Source organism: Sycon ciliatum, chromosome 1 (genome assembly GCF_964019385.1).
Source record: "Sycon ciliatum chromosome 1, ocSycCili1.1, whole genome shotgun sequence".
NCBI classification, from domain to species: Eukaryota; Metazoa; Porifera; class Calcarea; order Leucosolenida; family Sycettidae; genus Sycon; species Sycon ciliatum.
Window position 1 is genome coordinate 96,269,985 of NC_088643.1, and position 19,125 is coordinate 96,289,109.

A 19,125-nucleotide genomic window follows, 5' to 3' on the forward strand; every position below is an offset into this window, starting at 1 on the left:
CTAATTCAGATTCTCCTATAAAATGTCGAAATAAATAATAGATTCCACCAAGCTCGCTAGAATCTTGCGAACCGTGAACATGCAGGCATTTCAAGTGTTCGAGCGTGCGTAGATTCTGCTGAGCGGCTCGAGAACATTCGCAATGCGAAAAAAGTCGATGAGAAAGATGTAATGGTGGACGAAATTACGAAAATCGGAAGAAGGTATTGGACCCAGTTCGACTATCCTGGACTGGATTGGGAATGGCCAACAAACGGATTCGTATTCTATGGGGTCTCATGAGCTAGTGTGCCAAAGGGCGTTTACTTGGAGCTTCAGTGCATCACCTTCTCCGAAAGAGGCCTTTTCTGAGATTTGGCCAATGGACTACTGCCAGCATGTGAACGTGTGGGGATCGCGCATCCTGACTTTACCATGATTATACTAATGTTGATGCTCTGTACTTGCCTCCCATGCACACCTTTCATGCAACACATAGGTTTTTGTGTTAAGAAAGAACTGTCACCTATTTTGCGTTTATCACACATGTACATTGCACTTGGCACACATGTACACTTTCTTTATACCTCACTCTAAGGAGGTATATACACCACTGAGGAAAACCATCAAAAAACCCACTGAGGAGCTTTCTTTCTTTAAAAAGGAGTGAATATAGCTTTCTTTCTCTAAAAGGAGTGAATATAGCTTTCTTTCTCTAAAGCTATATTCACTCCTTTTTAGGGAAAGAATGCTATATTCACTCCTTTTTGCTCTTGAGCTTGGGCATGGAGAGGTATACTATGAATATTATAACAAGGGACCTCGTGTATACAGACAAATATCGACCTGTTATAAAAACCTCGGCATATACATACGCACTATACTAGTAATAATTATCATGATTATCATGCTGGCGCACTTTGTTCACACATCTATAAGGTGCGACATTGGGCTCTTGCATGGCACTTCTTGTAGCAGTGTGGTGAAGGATGTGGAGACCGAGCCGACTCTGCTCCCATATCAGGGAGAGGATTTGCCAGGCCGGTCAGCCAACCGGTCGGCAGGAGCCCGCCTGGATATTCGAGCTCGGGGCTTTTGGTCGAGGCAGCGGGATGCGTTTTTTTGATGTACGAGTGACTCACCCGAGAGCCTCCCTGCTGTCTCGTTCGGAAGTCCTGAGTCAGCTCCAGGCACATGAAAAGGCCAACAAAAGAACATACTGCGACCGAGTGAACAGGGTAGACTGTGGAGCTTTCACTCCTCTCGTTTTCAGTACCTCCGGCATGTGCGGCAAAGAGAGTCTGAGACGACATTGTGTTTGAAGGCACTGGCATCGCAACTGGTGGAGAAGCATAGCGAGGTTGCTTACTCGGTAGTAATGGGTGAGCTTCGAAGCCTCATATCGTTTACCCTGCTCCGTTGGGCCATAACATGCTTCCGCGAGTGCAGCGGGTCATATGACTGTAGGCGAGACCACAGCTTCTTGCACCGCTGCCTGTCCAGGTTAGTGGCCTAGACGGTATTAAAGGGAAACTGAACGCTGAACTAAGTTGGCGTAGAACAACAGCTATGCACAGCCATTCACCATGAGTTTTCCAAATCCCTACAATCGATCTCGGGGTGATGATCGTGTCTTCTTCATCACCACTGCAGCCTGGATAGCCTTCGGGAAGACATGTGTCACTCTCCTGCTCAACAGATTCCTACATCTAGATTTGGTTACCGTCAGGGAACGAAACAGAGCTGCAAAACACCAAAGTAATTGTTTTCTTCCATTCAATTACACTGCTGAGCATGCACAGCATGGTGACAGCTAAGCAGTACGCACGTCATCAAGCCCAATTTCCAAATATGGAAGGTGTTATTTATGAAATTTGACACGGTTCCTCTTCTCTGATCGGCTCGAGACATAGCTCATGGGAATCAGTGCCCAATTCTCCTTCGGATAAGCCATACTTATTTTTGGCGTTCAGTTTCTCTTTACTCGTGTTTTAATTGTCTGATTGTTTCTTTGTATGCGTTGCTTGCTTACTTGTAGTTTGTCTACTGCAACCATGTTTCAACATTACTAGTGCTAACGTTTGGTGATTTTTGTTGCCGCGTGACCGCGTGTACTTGCCATTTTCTTAGATTTGTGTTGGGTTTCAGTTACCGTTATGGCAACACAGGATTGGATTGAGTCTTTTTCTTCAGATTCTTGGCGTTTTTATTTTTTTTGTATTGATATTTTGTGTCATAATCATATGTAAGCACATTTGCTTTGCCCGTACAAGAGGCTTTTCTACCAGTGTATCATCTTCTAGACGCTGGTCCTTGCCACAGAACCTTCTTCTAGATTCTCGTATATTTCGCTTGTGTCTCTTGTCAGCTTGCTGATACCATTATCGCCTTGCTACTCGCACACATAGGCACTCTATAGGCACGGCACATTGCATTCATATACAGTCTTCAAGAATGATTGTGTGATGTGAGCCCCTGTGACGTTGATCGAGTCAGCGCATCGGTTGCTGGAAGGTCTGAATTAGAGAAGGGATTCGGAACAGGCGTTAGGTACAGTCATGTACTGAGACATATCTTGGGCATCTTTCTTTACCTTGGTCCCTCTGCAGGTATTGGTGTGACCAGCTGGTACAAGAAGTGCTATACCGCCTCTGATATCACCCGGATCGATTGCGGAACAGACAATTTCACGTGCATGACGGATACTGTTTTCGGATTGACCAGCTCCCAATGCTGGACATGCTGCACTGGAACTGACTGCAACAACGACTTTCCGCCCAACGCCAGGTCTTACAGCAGTTGCCAAGTGACCACGGGCACATGTACTGGCACCACCTACAACTGTCTAGAGAGCACAGAGTTGTGCTATTCCAACTGTCTGTCAGGGTCCAATTATGACGAGGTTAATGGTAAGCAGTTTGGGTTGTATTGTCCATTTACCAGTAAGTACTTTTAAGTTTTAATTAAAAGATCACAGATCAGGAAATATTCACAGGCTTTGAGACCGAGACCATAGGTCGGCGTAGCCTGTAACATCCCATCATCACCGCTGCGTTAATCAGATATACTCAATTGCTGTCCTATTGATCTGCCGTCGTCTTTACTTCCAGCCTATAGCCTTCAGCAGAGAGTCAGACCCCACGGCCTGCCGTCATGATCTTAATCTTGACGGTGCTCGCAGTTCCACCAAACACACACGCACACACACAAGCACGCGCACACACACGCATGCGCATGCGCGCACACACACACATCTTCTTTCCTTCCTTCGCCCTCCCCCTCCCCCTTGCCGAGCCTCCCCACACAAACACGCACACAAACACGCACGCACATAAAACACAAAACACACACAAAACACAGAAATAATAGTAATTATGGAAAAGAAAGGGACCAAAGAATTACTCGGGTGAAGAGCCAAGGAATAATGTATGAGAAGAGAAGAGGACCAACAAGCTATCAGTTTTTTGTTGCACGATACTGACCAAGGTGCAATGTAATCGCATGAGCTGATCATAACGTAACTGGCGGTGATAGTGGATATCATTATTATTATTTTGCTTGTTCGCGTTGGCATCAACCTGCATAAAGCAGGTATATAGCCTTCGCGCTGCCATAAAAAAGAAAGCTCATCCTAAGCGAGAGGGCTAGAGGAAAAGATAACGATGACGAGATACGTAAATAATCGACGCGGAGACATTAATTTTATTGCTATTATAACGAGATACAGAATACAAAGAAATCAAAAGAGTTAAACATACAGTTCAAAGCAGAGCCGAAGTTACTAATAGGAGTTACGAATGCGTTGGTACTGATTGATCCATCAATCGACAAAAGGGACTAATCCCTTAATATTGCAAAGTAGAAACTGATTGTAGTTGCAGATCTCCAGGCCAGGGCCAGCATATTGCCGATTCTGGATAGGGCTCTGCATCATTTGATGTGGTAATTATCATAATTGTTGATAAAATCGTTAGAGTATCTAGAGTATCTAGTGTGTTAGATTATCTAGTGTAATTGTATCCGTTATTATTGTTAGAGTATCTAGTGTATTTGTATAACTTCAGCCACTACACACAGCACACATTAGTTCCTTCCACTTTCGAAGATCCTAGGCGAGCTGCCTCAGTGCAACTAGATCCTTGTGTGATGTGAGGGAGTTTGTGGATTTGGAATTGTTCAGGCCGTTGTTGATAGATCGCGGGAGGGTTGTTCTCGGGCGGCCTCGGAACCCTGAGCTTCCTGGCTGAAAGTATGCTGATATAGCCTGCTGGACCGGGGATGAGGTGTCTAGTCGAAGCATGTGGCCAAGCATTCTCCACCTAGCAGACTGGATGATTCTGTTGAGTGGCTTGGAGCCAGTGCGCTTGTACAGTGCTTCATTGCGAATTATACGGGGATATTTGACCCCTGTGACTGCTCGTAACTGCTGGTGGAGGAACGAGTCAAGTTTCTTTTCTTGAGTCTCTGTCAGGCTCCATGTTCCGCAGTTATAAAGAAGTATTGGGAGAATAAAGCTGCTGTAAAACCTAATCCGAAGGGGTTCACGGGCATGGTTACCTCTTAGCCATATCACCCACAGCTGATGTAAGGCACATGTTGCTGGACGTTGTCTCTGACTGATATCTTCCTCCACTCCAAGCATCGATCCTAGTTTGACCGTGTTCCGCCATCGCTTGTCTACTCTGTCCTTTTCTCTTTTAATTGTAGTATATTCGGTTTTGGCTTCATTTATTTTTAAATTGTATTCCGCTAACGAGGTTGATAGTATGGGTTGATTGTCGTGCAAATATTGTAGGCTGGTGCTGATGAAGTCTACGTCATCCGCACACGCTATTTAATTAGGCAATTGAAGCTGAATATCCAATGCTGGTCGTGGTGAGAGTCGCTCTCGGATCAACCTCAATATTAATGACGAATCAGAGGCATTCCAGTCGAATGTTCAAACCGCACTCAACAAAGTAGCACCACTTAAAACGATCACGGTTTCGCTTCAGAAACCACGCCCACAGCCTTGGTTGACAGATGAACTGAGAAACTTGCTGCATCGTAAGAAGCACTTACATCGGGCCTCCAGGCGGCACCCGTCCATGGTATGGCAATATCGCGCCCTCCGTCGAGAACGTAGCGTCATGTCCCGTCGCTTGAAGTCAGCCTACTTCCTCCAACAATTCCAGGCTTCCCATCGCAACCCGCGGTATCAGTGGACCCTGTGAGCGGTGTGCTATACACACCTCCTACGTGACACTTGACACAATCAGCATCATACTTTACACTACCGTATTTCCACAAATAGTAGGCCGGTCTACTATTTTTTCAACCTCGTCCTAACCCGGCCTTATAATCGAGGACGGTCTTGTATTCGAGGACGGTCTTTTATTCTTTCAACCCAGTTTGACCCCGGTCTTCTATTTCTCGCCACACAGTTTTACCCCCGTTCTTCCATTTTCTTCTACACAGTTTGAGCACGGTCTTCTATTTTTTCCCACAGTTTGAGCACGGTCTTCTATTTTTAACACAAGAACAAAGACTCATTTAGTAGGCCCGGTCTTCTAATCGGAGACGGTCTTTTATTTTTTCAATCGCCCCCTGCCCCGGCCTTGTATACGAGGAAGGCGTTGTATACGAGGACGGCCTTTTATTTGCGGAAATACGGTATATGCATTAGCACCTGTATTGCTGTACTGGTATTTAGAGGGCTTCTGATTGTTGATGAAGGCAGAGTTATCCTGGACAATACAACCGTCTCACTGGTGGCAGCGGTGGGATTCGAACCCACGCCTCCGGAGAGACTGGAGCAAGAATGGCCGACTGAGACTGGCTGGAGACTGGCAATGGACTACCGAAGGCTAAACGCAGACAGTCATCCCCAGCATCACCCACTGCCTCTGATAGACGACTTGGTGGATCAGTTGACTGAAGCGCAGTTCTTCTCCATGGTTGACTTGAAATCCGGCTACTATCAAATGCCCATGCGTCGTGAGGATGCGGCCAAGACTGCCTTCGTCACGGCGGATGGCCAGTTTGAATGGACTGGTCAGGGCACCCCGGCGACCTTTCAGCGTCTGATGTCAGCGATTCTGGGCGAACTCAATTGGACGGCTGCGCTATGCAACCTAGACGACGTGCTGGTATGGGGACGCAGCTGAACGGAGCACAACAGCCGGTTGCGGGAGGTGCTCAGTAAACTCAGGTCGGCTGGTGTACTGCTGAACCCCGATAAATGCTGTTTCGGTGTGCGGGAGGTGGAGTTCCTTGGGCACGTAATAGCAGCAGGCACAATGCGCATCTCCGAGGCCAGGACTCAGTCATTGCTCCGCACACCTAAGCCTACAACTGTTACTATGCTCCGGAAGGCTATGGGCGCCTTTTCATACGTTCAGCGCTGGATCCCAGGCATGTCGACCATTGCAAAACCGCTGTACGAAATGATGAAGGGTCCTCGCAGCACGCTGCTTCAATGGAGTGAGAAGGCAAGTTTAGCATTTGAGACGCTAAAGCAACCGGTCGCCTCAGCACCGGTTTTGCAGTTACCGGACATGAAGAGGCCGTTCATACTAGTAACGGATGCATCGGACGTCGGTACCGGTGCAATGCTGGCACAGCGACGAGACGGCAAGCATCTAGCGCCGGTGGCGTTCTTCCACCACACATTGACGCAGGCAGAGAGGAACTACCCTGTCACGGACCGTGAGCTGCTGGCAGTGATCCTGGCCATCAAGAGTTTAGGGTCTATCTCTCCGGCCAGCCATTTGACCTTATCACCGACCACGCAGCACTCAAATGGATCAACAGCCTGGCGATGGATGAGATCCATGGGCGACGTGCACGGTGGCTGGATTATCTACAACAGTTCCCGATGAGACCCATACACAGGCCAGGAACTTCACCCGAACTGAGTATGGCGGATTATTTGTCCCGCATTGGGCATGCCGAGCTACCAAAAGTCATGCAGTGCCTAAGCGTGCAGCAGGAGGATAGTAAGAATGACGGCATCCACCAGCTCACCACGCTCTTCTCCATCCAGGAACTGACCGAAGCGCAGCACAAGTGTCCAGCGCTAGGCCCCGTGATGAAGGAGCTGAGGGATCCGGGCTCAGTGGGCTCGCTGGAGGAGGAATCTAAGTGCATCCTGAGGAAGAGGGCACGACTGAGGATCGGCACGGATGGAGTTGTTTTCTTTATTTGTTGTTTTCTTTATTTGAATTCGCTAAAACCAAACGGACAGAACTGTCCAGTGACAAGGGAGCGAATGATGAGCGTCATAATCACTATGCATCAAAACATCTCAGGACAAAATGAGACAGACTATATTAAGGGAGGGTCTGCACAACACTTGTACATAAAGGGGAGTACGAGAACAAAGGCGCGGCAGAAGTCGAAGCAAGAAAGCAATCAACGCCAGAGATATTTTTGTCCACCAAAAACAGAGAGAGAGAGAGAGAGAGAGAGAGAGAGAGAGAGAGAGAGAGAGAGAGATCTGAGAGCGAGAGAGAGACAGAGAGAGAGACTAACAAATGAGGGCTGAGACCTCTACAGCAGGGCTTTACGTCTGAAAACAACCGCACGAATTAACAAGCAAGTTGTCAGAGAGCAGGGAGAGAGACGGGCAGGCAGGCCAACAGGCAGGCATATAATGAAAATATGGCGATAGTGATCCGTCTGACCTCAAGGGTTCATGCTGTGTGGAACAGCAGCAGTGCGAAATTGGGCCGGGTGCGGTATGGCCCGTACCTCGCTGGGCAACGCATTCCAGAGCCTAGCTCCTTGGAACGCGAGACAACCCTTACCCAGCTCAGTGCGGGTTGGCGGTGGTCTTAGGCCCATCGATGATTGCAGCCGAGTAGGAGCGCCACTGGTTGGTAGCAACAGCACTTGCAGTGTGGGGCTAGCACGGGAGTAGCGGCAGCGCCAAACCAGGAAGATGAGCTTCTGGATGAAGATCTCCCGGACACGGTAGGCGCCGAGTTGGACTAGCAGGTTTCTGGCAGAGGTGCGCGGCGAGCATCCGTACACAGCTCGAGCCGCACGATTCTGCAGAACTTGGAGACGGTCCAGGTGCTTACCCGCCAGCGATGCTGAGAAGGCATTGGAGCCATATGAGAAATCAGGCTTGATCACCGACTTGAAGTACTGGATGCGGCTTTGCATGCTGAGGCAGCGGCGCATCCGCCACAGCACACCGACTTTCTTGGTGAGGCGGGCAACGCACCTATCCATCTGGGTGTTCCAAGACATGGCGCTGTCAATGTGAACTCCGAGGTAGCAAGCAGAAGAGACAGATGGCAGCTTAGTCGCATGACACCATACATCCAGTTCAGTTTGCGCTTCTAGCTTCCCAGCCGGTACTACCAATGCCTGACTTTTTGATGCATTAAGGATCAAACCTCGCTGCTTCAGCCAGTCAGCAATGCATGTCACTGCTCTGGAGAGAGTGGCGGTCAGTTCCTGTTGTGTTGGGCGACTGCAGGTCAGTGCGATGTCATCTGCGAACTGGATGGACTCAGCTTGCTGGGCAACAGATGGTATGTCCCGGGTGTAAAGGCTGAACAGCAGTGGACCTAATACCGACCCCTGTGGTACTCCACAGGAGCAGGCTGCCACTGTGCTAAGCTGGGATCCCAGCTGGACAATCTGGCAGCGATCAGACAAGTATGACATGAGCCACTGGAGCGCTGTTCCAGTGACGCCCACACAGAAGAGATCTTCGACTAGTTGCTGGTGGCGAACCTTGTCGAACGCCTTCGACATATCCAGGAGGACCACACCCGTGAACATGCGGCGGTCTCTTGAGGCGAGGATCCTGTTTACCATCAGCACAAGGGCATCCTCCGTGGAATGTCCTGTCCGGAATGCAAACTGTGTGCTGGGCAGAGAACCAGCCATATCCAGAAAGGTGACAAGTGCCTTCTGCACCACCTTCTCTAGCAGCTTCGAGAGAATTGGGAGCAGGGACACAGGACGGAAATTGTTGGCGACAGATGGATCGCCAGCCTTGTGCAATGGGGTCACATACGCACGCTTAAAGCCAGCGGGTACAGTGCCGGAGGTCAGGGACGCATTGAAAAGTGCTGCAACTGATGGTGCTAGCAGGTCGGCACAGTACTTTAGAAGTAAGCCTGGGATGCCGTCGCTCCCAGTTGCTTTGCGCGGGTCGATGCGCTTCAAAAGCTGTTCAGCATCGCAGGCACGCACATGTTGGAATGAGGTCAGGGCAGACCGAGGCTGTGGTCCCTGAGGCATAGAGAGAACTGAAGGTCGAGCATCATCAGAGACTACCTTGCCAAACGTGGACGCAACATGTTCGATGTCGCATGTCGGCTGGATTGATTGTCTCTTGCGTCCAGTCACAGTATTTAGGACTGACCATAACTTGCGTGGGTTCTGGCAATTATCTTGGCACTGACTTTGGAAGTACTGGTTGCGTTTGCACCTGTTTGTATTCGCAGCAACCGAGCGGGCACGTCTATATGCTGCGTGAGCTTCAGAGTTGGCTTTGTCAGCAAGCCACTTTCGATGCAGGCGACGCTTCAGCTGGTTTATCTTGTATAGCTCTCTGTCAGACCATGGAGGATGGAGCTTGCCTGTCTTAATCTTGCATTGCTGCAATGGCGCATGCCTGTCGAGGACAGAAAGGAATCGTTGATGCCAGTGGTCCCACATGGCTTGCACATCAGAGTCTGGTGGGTACACATGAAGTTCAGCAGCAGCTAGGTCAAGTCGGAAGGCAACCAAGTCAATGTTATCTAAACGGCGACGCACACGCTGCTTGGGGATGTCTGGCTGGGCATGTCTTGCATTGAAGGTTGCTTCAACTCCAAAGTGGTCACTGAGTGTAAGCGGCAGGACTCGGCAATCATGCAAATCCTTATCCTCTGTAGTCAGTATCAGGTCAATAGTAGTGCCAGCTGGACACCGAGGTGAGACTCGCGTAACGGAGTGGACGATATTAGTGAGGCCATATGCACCACAGAGATCCAGAAGGGGCTGGGCATGCTGTGGCAGGGAATGCGAGATATTGACATTGAAGTCACCCATCAATGTGACGGCTGAGGTAACCATAGCAGCTTGATGCAGCGATGCCTCAAGGGTGGACCAGTAGGAGACTGGCGCATCTGGTGGTCGGTATATGCAGCCAATTAAGTGATTGCCTGCCTTTCCATTTAGCTCAACCCACACTACCTCCGTGTCCCCTTGGTTGAGATCCGGCCGTGGTTTGATGGGCAAGCAGGACCGGTAAAAAATACAGACGCCACCTCCTTTTCTCCCCTTTCGGTCATTTCTCACCAAACTGTATCCTTCAATGTTCACTTCTCCATCAGCTATAGACGCGTCCAGCCATGTCTCCGCAATCCCAACAACATCCCATGTCCTTTCCCTAATCAGAGCGGACAGCGTGTCTATCTTGTAGCGCAGGCTGCAGATGTTAAGGAATCCAATGGTGGTATGTGTTGAATGAGATTGTGGCAGTCTGTTAATAGATACGGTAGCAGCCTGAGGGTAGAACTCCCGCGCAACTGGATTTAGCTTACTCATTAAGAGCTAGATGAAGGTTGCATTTTGCATGGTATTCCCGACATGGATCCAGGGGAATCTTCTGCATGACGCTTTCCAGGGCGAGGTGGCGTGGCTTTGGCTGGAGCAGACGTAGTTGACGTATCTTGAAGCTTGGGCTGGTGCTGGCCACTGTCCTGGTGGACATCACTAGATGCAGGGCTTTGGCTGTCATTAGACGCAGGGCATTGGCTGTCACTGGACGCAGGGCATTGGCTGTCATTAGACGTCCTGCGCTACTCGGAGTCGAAGGGCAGATCTACGAAACAGAAGTCACTGGGTCGGAGAAAAATCCAGGTGGTGGTTCTACCCTGTTCGTTGCGCCGGAAGTTCCTAGAGCTGGTGCATGATGCACCACTCAGTGGTCACATGGGCGGAAACAGGACCAACGACCGCATTCGGGACAAAGTATGGTGATTGATTGATTGATTTTATTTGGATTCGCGAGACCAAACGAGCAGGAGTGCTCAATAACAAGGTAGCGAATGGTTGAGTTGTGCTATGTGACAATGTAGTGTGTGCGTGGGGTGGTGGTGGTTGGGGGGGGGGGGAAGCTGCGGAGGCCCAATACAATGTAAGGGGATGGGAGGAGAGAAGGCCAGCGGACAGTCAAATTCAGAAGAGGGAGGAGAGAATAGCTGAATAAACGGTTACTGTGTGAATTCAAATATACCAAACAAACTGCAAAACAAGTCCACATCTCACGAGAATAAAGAGGACTGGAGCACAGAATTGAACTGCTGAAGTACACAGCTGACGAGAATAGAGACAGGAGCACAGAAATGAACGGGAGGCAGTCTACGAAGTGGTGGTACCATCGGTGCATGCACCACGGTACATTATCATATTATCGGCTTTGCAAAGTTTGTGGGTACTGAAGACCATGGTATGACCAACTGTGTAGCAGTCTACAACGTGTAGGGAATGGCAGCTCGGCGGAATGCTGGGATGTTGCCCATGGCTCGCGCCGTGTCAGGTATAATTATGGTTCCATAACAGGCAACCGCGAGATGCTGGTCGGCATTGGCCTGCTCGGCTTCTGGCTATTGGTTGTTGCAGGCCCAGACTGCGCTGAAGGCGAGTTGCTCCGCAGTTGCGAACAAACAGTGCATGCAGAGCAGGACTGGCACGGTTATGAACGCACCGCCATACCAGCACGAGCAGTTTCTGGCGATATACCTCTTCCACGAGATAAAGTGGCCCTTCATGTCAGAAGATGTGGTAACGTACGTGAGAGGATGCGCAGCTTGTCAGCGGCACAAGCGCCCCAAACATCCGGACAAGGCGGAGCTCCAGAAGACAGATATACCCGCAGCACCTTTGGCACGGATACAGGTTGATTTCGTTGCCCCATTTCAGCCGTCTGTGCCGGATCAGTTTCGCTATATCTTGGGCGTACAAGATGTATTAACGCGATACGCGATACGTATCCCTACAGCAGACGCCACGGCAGAGACGGCAGCGAAGGCCCTACTAGAGCATTGGGTTATGGTGTTCGACATTCCGGTGACCATCCAGAGCGACCGGGGCTCACACTTCACAGGAACGATGTTTTGGGAAATGTGCTCAGCCATAGGCATTCGGCAGGCATTGAGCAGCCCGAACCATGCCCAGTCTAATGGTCAGGTCGAACGACAGAATCAACTGATCGATAATGTACGCTGTGTGTGTGATAACAACCCAGCGGCATGGCCAGAGGCAGTGCATTCCGTACAGTATGCGCACAACACATCAAAGAATGCTACTACCGGCTGCTGTCCATACGAACTCCTGTTCCATCAGCACCCCAACAGACCAGAACAGTTTGCAGTACCACAACCAACAGGACAGCGACCATCACGTGCGGTGGAACGAATGGACAGAGTTTTCCGACGGGTGAAGCGCCGGATAAGCGATGCTCAGGATGCCAGGAGGGTGAGAGTTGGCGGGAAGGCGAGGTGTGGATATGCTGTTGGTGATACCGTGAGAATCAAGCTCCAACCTGCACAGCGCACGAAAGGAAAGCTTCACGCACACAAGTCCGAATTGTATACAGTTGTGCACAGGACTCGCAATACCTACCTGGTGAAGCCTTGCGGACCCAATGCCCTTACTCGCACGCTACAGCGACACTACAATGAGCTAGAGGCCGCACCCCCTCAGCGGTTGAGCTGGGAGCACAGTAGCAGCACCTACGGAACGGGGACGGAGGGGGAGCTTGACGTTTCTCCAAGTGCAGCTGCCCAGGAGACTACCCCGATTCGCAAGAGTGGAAGAGTTAGACGGCCAACCAAGTTTTTGGCAGTAAACCCCCGGCGGGTCCGTTATGGATCAAGCTCGGCCTGTAGTGGTGCCGAAGCGGATGCGTCGGACGATGACGAGAGTGCGGGGGAGGTCTGACTCTGACCTGAGATGCTTGGTGGCGAACCAGGCAGGTCACATGAATGCTGGGTGGGAGGTCGGCTGTCGCGGGAACACTTTCTTTGAGTCGGCATGGTGTGCCTCCATTTTGAGTTGGTGTTCATATTGTTGAGTTTGAGTGGGGGAGTGTGAGCGGTGTGCTATACACACCTCCTACGTGACACTTGACACAATCATCATCATACTTTACATTATATGCAGTAGCACCTGTATTGCTGTACTGGTATTTAGAGACCTTCTGATTGTTGATGAAGGCAGAGTTATCCTGGACAATACAACCGTCTCAACCCTCATTAACACGCTTACAGGTCGTCGTAAGATACAGCGAACTCCCGCAGCTTCCATAGATCAACTGTCTACGCACTTTAGCTCGATTGTCTCTGATGCCAGAGGACCTGACACCCTGTTAGTTCCTCCAGGTCCAATGCCAGCCACCAGTCTGACCACATTTTCACGTGTTAGTCATGAGGAGATAATCGTCTCCAAAGCCACAGGCTCGGATGGTATCCCCGCAAATATACTGCACATATGCGCTGATGAACTGGCCGGAAGTCTCACTTGCATCTTCAATGAGTCACTGGCCACTGGTATCTTCCCGAACCTTTACAAAATTGCCTCTGTTACCCCACTGCTCAAGGCTGGAGATCCCTGTCAAGCCAGCAACTACAGACCAATTTCCCTTCTCCCGATAGTCTCAAAGCTCCTCGAAAAGATCGTTCTGAAACAGCTGAGAAAGTACATCGAAGACAACCCCGACCTCAACATTCTTCCTCCCCAGCAATTTGCTTATAGGTCCCACCATTCTACTGAGGATGCGCTAAGCTGCGCCATAAACAGATGGCAGTGTACATGTAGCTTGGAAGAGCGGAACGTGGTCGGTGTGCTATTTTAGACATGAGCAAAGCTTTCGATCGAATCCGCGCGGCCGGCGCCATGAGGCCCATGACACCCTCCTGGATGATCTTTTCCAATGCGGCATTGGACGCACAGCCTTGTCCTGGTTTGCAAGCTATCTGTCCGATCGATGCCAGCAGGTTGAATATCGCCGAACTGGTCAGACCGCTACTCCCGTCGCATGCACAAGAGGAGTTCCACAAGGATCGGTGTTGGGACCTGTCCTCTTCACGATATACACAAAGAGAGGTACCAACACGTGTAAATAGTGACTCTCTACTCTACGCCGACGACACCTGCCTTTCAAAGGCCTGCAGAGTGTCCAACATCTCGAGCATGCTGCGGAGGGTTTTATCAGAAGATTTCGCCGCTCCAACAATCATATTTTGATGGTCGTGGCCTTCTGGTAAACCCAAAGAAAACCGAACTCCTGATCATCCATCGTGCCAGTGACTCAATTCCGGTGACTGCATCAGTGCTGTGCGACACGACTGTCATCACTCCGTCACCTAATATAAGTATATTGGGCTCCACATCGATGAGCACCTGACCTTCCGACCCCATATCTCCCACCTCCGTGATGACATTAATAAGAAGCTAGGTGCTTTGAGGCGAGGCAGAGAAAACCTGGACAGTGAGGCCCGCCGAGATTTCTATCTTGGAGTTATACAGCGCAAATTAGAGTACGCAAGAATATCATAATGTTCATTCATTACTTGTACACGCTTCAGAATACGATAAGCTTCTAGGACTGAGCCGCCGAGCTGTTCGCGTAGTATTTGCCTACCCTTCCCGTGCTGACGTTGAGCCCATTTTGCGTTGTCACAACCTCCACCCACTCAGCCTACGCCTCACTCTTAAGCTTTTCATTTTTACTTTTCAGTGCATCAGGTCCCTTTGCAGTCCCCTCATCTCCCAAATCTTCACGACCCGAAATGATGCTACGCACACTACCTCCCAAACCAGAGGCCAAACATCCAGTAGTCTCTTTCTCCCCCCATTCATGTCCCGGCCAGGCCACTACAGTCTCTCATTTCTTGGTGCTGACCGCTTTAATGCACTACCCGCCATCATTCGATCCCAGCGTACCTTGCCTGCTTTTTTGCGCTAGCTGCTCACAATTTCTCCTTGGGCACCCTGTAAGAAGGCCATAGGCCTGTTGGGTATACCCAAGTAAAATAATAAATACTACTACTACTACTACTACTACTACTACTACTACTACTACTACTACTGAACTTCGCCTTTATTTGAAAACAAACTGGCTGGCTGGATAGGAGCATCGATGTACGGTCTTTACGGGTAGCTGACCACGGTGAAGTGAACAATATCATGTCCATGATTTTTTTCATGTCCATGATGCCTTTCCTCTGCGTAGGTCCGCCACACTATTGTTTTTAAGATTGACATATTTATTGAGCATATGCGTTACATACTAAGATACCGCTGGCTCCATCCCTTATCTCCCAAGCTACCCCCCCCCCCCCCCACCCCCTGCCGGTGCGTCTGCCCAGTGTTGACTCCGAGACCCACGTTCGGACGAGCTGCCCAGGCCTCACCACCACTGCCGTTTCTGTGCTGCCTTCTCGATACTTACGTATGTACACTGTATGATCATGTGCACATTCACATGTCTGACGGTTCGTGGTTTTTCAATAAAATAAATAAAAAAATAAAAAAACTGGAGCTGATACCAACTTACCGTGGTTGACAGGAAACGACTGATCCGCATTCCGCTGTCAACACTATAGTTTCAGTATGCTGGCCCAACGTGTATGACCCGGTTCCTTGCCTGGAGGACTTGTTCTTGGAAATTCGGCACCAACCAGAAGCGATTTACACTCTGCTTCTCAGGAGACCAGGAGGCACACGTCCGGGGATGCGGTCGAAGTGAATATCCCAAAATTGACCGTGCGTGTGGAGGGCTCAGCTGATGTCCGGACCTGCTTGGATCTGCCCGAGCCGAAACCCATAGCTAACTCCGACCCCTCGTTCAGGCTTGGTGATCTGTCCGCATAGCAGTGGAGACAGCTGGAGCCATAGAAGCTGCATATAACAAATGTGTGCACTTTCGCCCAAATGCATTAAGCAGGTCTGTCCATTCAGTCTGTTGAACGCATTACTTGCGTCCGCCATCAGCATTCCTTCGGTGTCATCCAGCTCAAAGGCCTGCTGCATCGCGTGTATTGAATTGTATTCCCACCTCTTAACCGCAATTTTAGCCAGCGGATAGCTGAATACACCCAACCGCCTCCTGAACAGCTTGCCCGACGACGAAGAGGATGGCCTTGCCTAAATGCGTCGAGCGACCTCACCTATTGCAATCGGCGGACACCGGGTTGCTTGTCCAACGCTATCAATCTGCACGCAATGAAAGCCGACAAAGATGTTGGGTGCACATACGTGGAGGCTAAACGTCGTGCACACGATGCTAGCGCATCGCAAAGGCCATGGGAGGCATCTGAGAAACTGGCGCAAAAATGCCTCCAGTTCTCTGCTTCAACACCACTCGGTCCCGCACTACCCTGTTTACCGAGCGTTGCACTCTTAATCGACTGACGTCCAGGGCTGCTGAAATAGATCGGATGAGGTGGAGCAGGTGGATCACCACCAATAACGGCGTCCTCGCTCATCGGCTCAGCGGGTGGATGTTTATCTTTCAGGATATCCCGGACAGTGCATCCGTCAATCTCGTCGTCCAACTGATGCACGCCTCCATGACCGCTTGTCAAGCCACGGAGCGCCTTGCCCACTTTGCCCGCAGTGACATAATCTGCAAAACACCTGGCAGGGTCAACCGAAGGACCCACTGGATCACATTTATGCTTGTCCTTGGACGATAGAAGAGAGGTCTGTATGGTGTCCGCTTCCCGTTGCAGCTCCGCAAAATCCCCCTTGGACCACTGGTCCATGTGGCTTTCAAGTACTTTACCGTGTTTATTATTGTCACAGTCAGGATTCTGCAGTATTAGTATCTAGTAGACGGCTGCAATCTTGAGTGCGATAATTTCATACGATCCTCCATCTCCGTAGCAGGAATAGAACGATGTCAAGGTAGTGATAAATCTTCTTCCAATATTTCCAGACGGCACAGCTAAGAAATGTTCGGCACTTGTGTCCATCACTTGCTACCGTTCTAATTAATACCTACTTGAAGTACCATGACTCTACGTATACTTGCCAACCCAGCCAAAGTAAATCCCTTAGACACACACTCAGGTTCCCTGGATTTTCTCTCACTTTCCTTGTTTTCCTGGTTTTCGCCAATTTCGGCCATTTCCTCTTTTTTGGGCAATTTTGATTATTTTTCCGCAATTTTTCTGCAACTTTTGGGCAATTTCCTCCTTTCTTTTTATACATTTCCTACCGATTGCTCATTGGGGGACCAGATGTTGAGTTTCTTTATTGTCAGATTGCCCCCACATGCCGTGATTCTGTCAAATGCAGGGCCGCATATGCCCTTGTCACACCACAAAACAACCTTTTTTTTGAACACTCATGGTTCTGTGCCAATACCGGTACTTTTTCGATCAAAGTCAAAATCCCCAGTATGCCAGTAGTGACGGTAGTTTCCAGAACGGTAGGGTTGGCAAGTATGTCTACGTGGACGGTGAAAGTGTCCTATCGCAAGAAGGGACAACACAAGGTGATCCCCTCGCCACGTATATGTACGCGTTGGGAAAACAGTAAAACCTGGTGTAAGCGACCTCTGGGTTGAGCGACCACCTGCTCATAACGACCGTGTTTCCATGCACCGACAGTTCTACACACACCATGGGACCTGGTTCTAAAGACCACCTGGCTTTAACGACCGCTTTTGGTTGCACCGTGGGGTGGTCGCTTAAACCAGGTTTTACTTTAGTGCCCTTGGTACGTTTGGCGGCTGAGGCGGGTGCGGTGCAATCGTGTTTCGCGGACGATTCTGTCCGCTGCTGCTCGTCTTCGCAGGCTCCGTCTATTGTGGGACATAATGGACAAGAGAGGACCGGCAAATGGATATTTCATACACCCAAAGAAATCGGTCCTTGTCATAAAGGAAAGGTGTTACCAGGAGGCGACTGAATTGTTTCGAGACACTGGTGTTATGTTAACGGACGAGGGATCACGATATCTTCGCGCAGCAATCGGAAGGGACGACTTTCTTCAAAGTTATATCAAAACAAAGGTCGACGAATGGATGGGAGAACTGAAGAAGTTGGCAGTATTTGCGCATACCCAGCCGCAGGCTGCGTATTCTGCGTACGTGACGGGCCTCAGGGGTAGGTGGGCGTTTCTCTGTCGTGCCATGAAAGTACTCGAGCCAATGTTCCAACCGCTGGGGGACATTGTGAAGTCAGAACTGATTCCCGCCTTAACTTTCCGTGCACCCCCAGGGGACACCCTCCGGCGGCTTATGGCTTTGCCATGTCGTCTGGGTGGGCTCGGTTTGATTAATCCTGTATCCCTATGGCAACAATATGAATCGTCGGTTCGGATGACGGATCCTCTTCCTCGGAGAATCTTGTCCAGGGACGGCAACTTTGGTGATCCTGTAGCATTAATCAGATCGTCCAAGAGAGACACCAAGGCATCTTCTCGACGTCATCAGAAAACGGAATCCGACACGATATCGGGCAGTGCGTCGGAGTCGCTACGGCATGTCATTGACGTCGCGAAGGAGAAAGGGTCGTCGAGCTGGCTGACGTGCCATCATCTTAATATACTGTTAGTAAATAAAGGAAAGCGAAACAATCCAATGCTGAAAGAAAGCCCAAGTTCTTGATTCTAAGGCATGTGAGGGCGAAAGGTTATTATCTAACGACCTCGGATATGGTGAGTCACCTCCACCATTAAAGGGGAAGTTAAGGCAAAAATTAAAATTTCACCAGTTGTAGTCTTCGGGGTGCTGAGTCGAATGGTCGTGGTCCGAGGAAGCTGAGACGCTCCCTTCCTACTTGAATCCCAATCGAACTCGCGCACTTCCACCGAAACTGGGTGACTGCGCCCTACGAGATGGGGATTTGTATGCAAAATGTCACTAAAAGCGCCATTTCGTTCTTATAAAAGCACGGATGACCGCGATTGGCCCATATGTTGTAGTCTTTTGGACGACGAGTCGACTGGTTTTGGTCCGAAAAGGCTGCGATGCGGCGTTCCTCCTTTATTCCCAATCGAACATGGTTGAACAAGCGGTCACGTGCTCCTGCGTACGCCAGTCACCTGGTCACCGTGCCTGCAGGGTACAACTTACTAGCCTGTTTGACCTTTTTTGGGTGCAGTCCTGTCACTCGAGTTGAACTCGAGTTGAACCTTGGTGTGAAA

General features: G+C 50.0%; 1 protein-coding gene across 1 annotated transcript; it reads left to right on the forward strand.

Annotated features, from left to right (window-relative positions):
- The first annotated feature begins 11,664 nt into the window (after positions 1 to 11,664).
- LOC135809079 (uncharacterized) lies at positions 11,665 to 12,909 on the forward strand. The gene has a single exon (XM_065322343.1). It carries the CDS (start codon positions 11,665 to 11,667, stop codon positions 12,907 to 12,909), a length of 1,245 nt encoding a protein of 414 aa, XP_065178415.1.
- Positions 12,910 to 19,125: the final 6,216 nt, after the last annotated feature.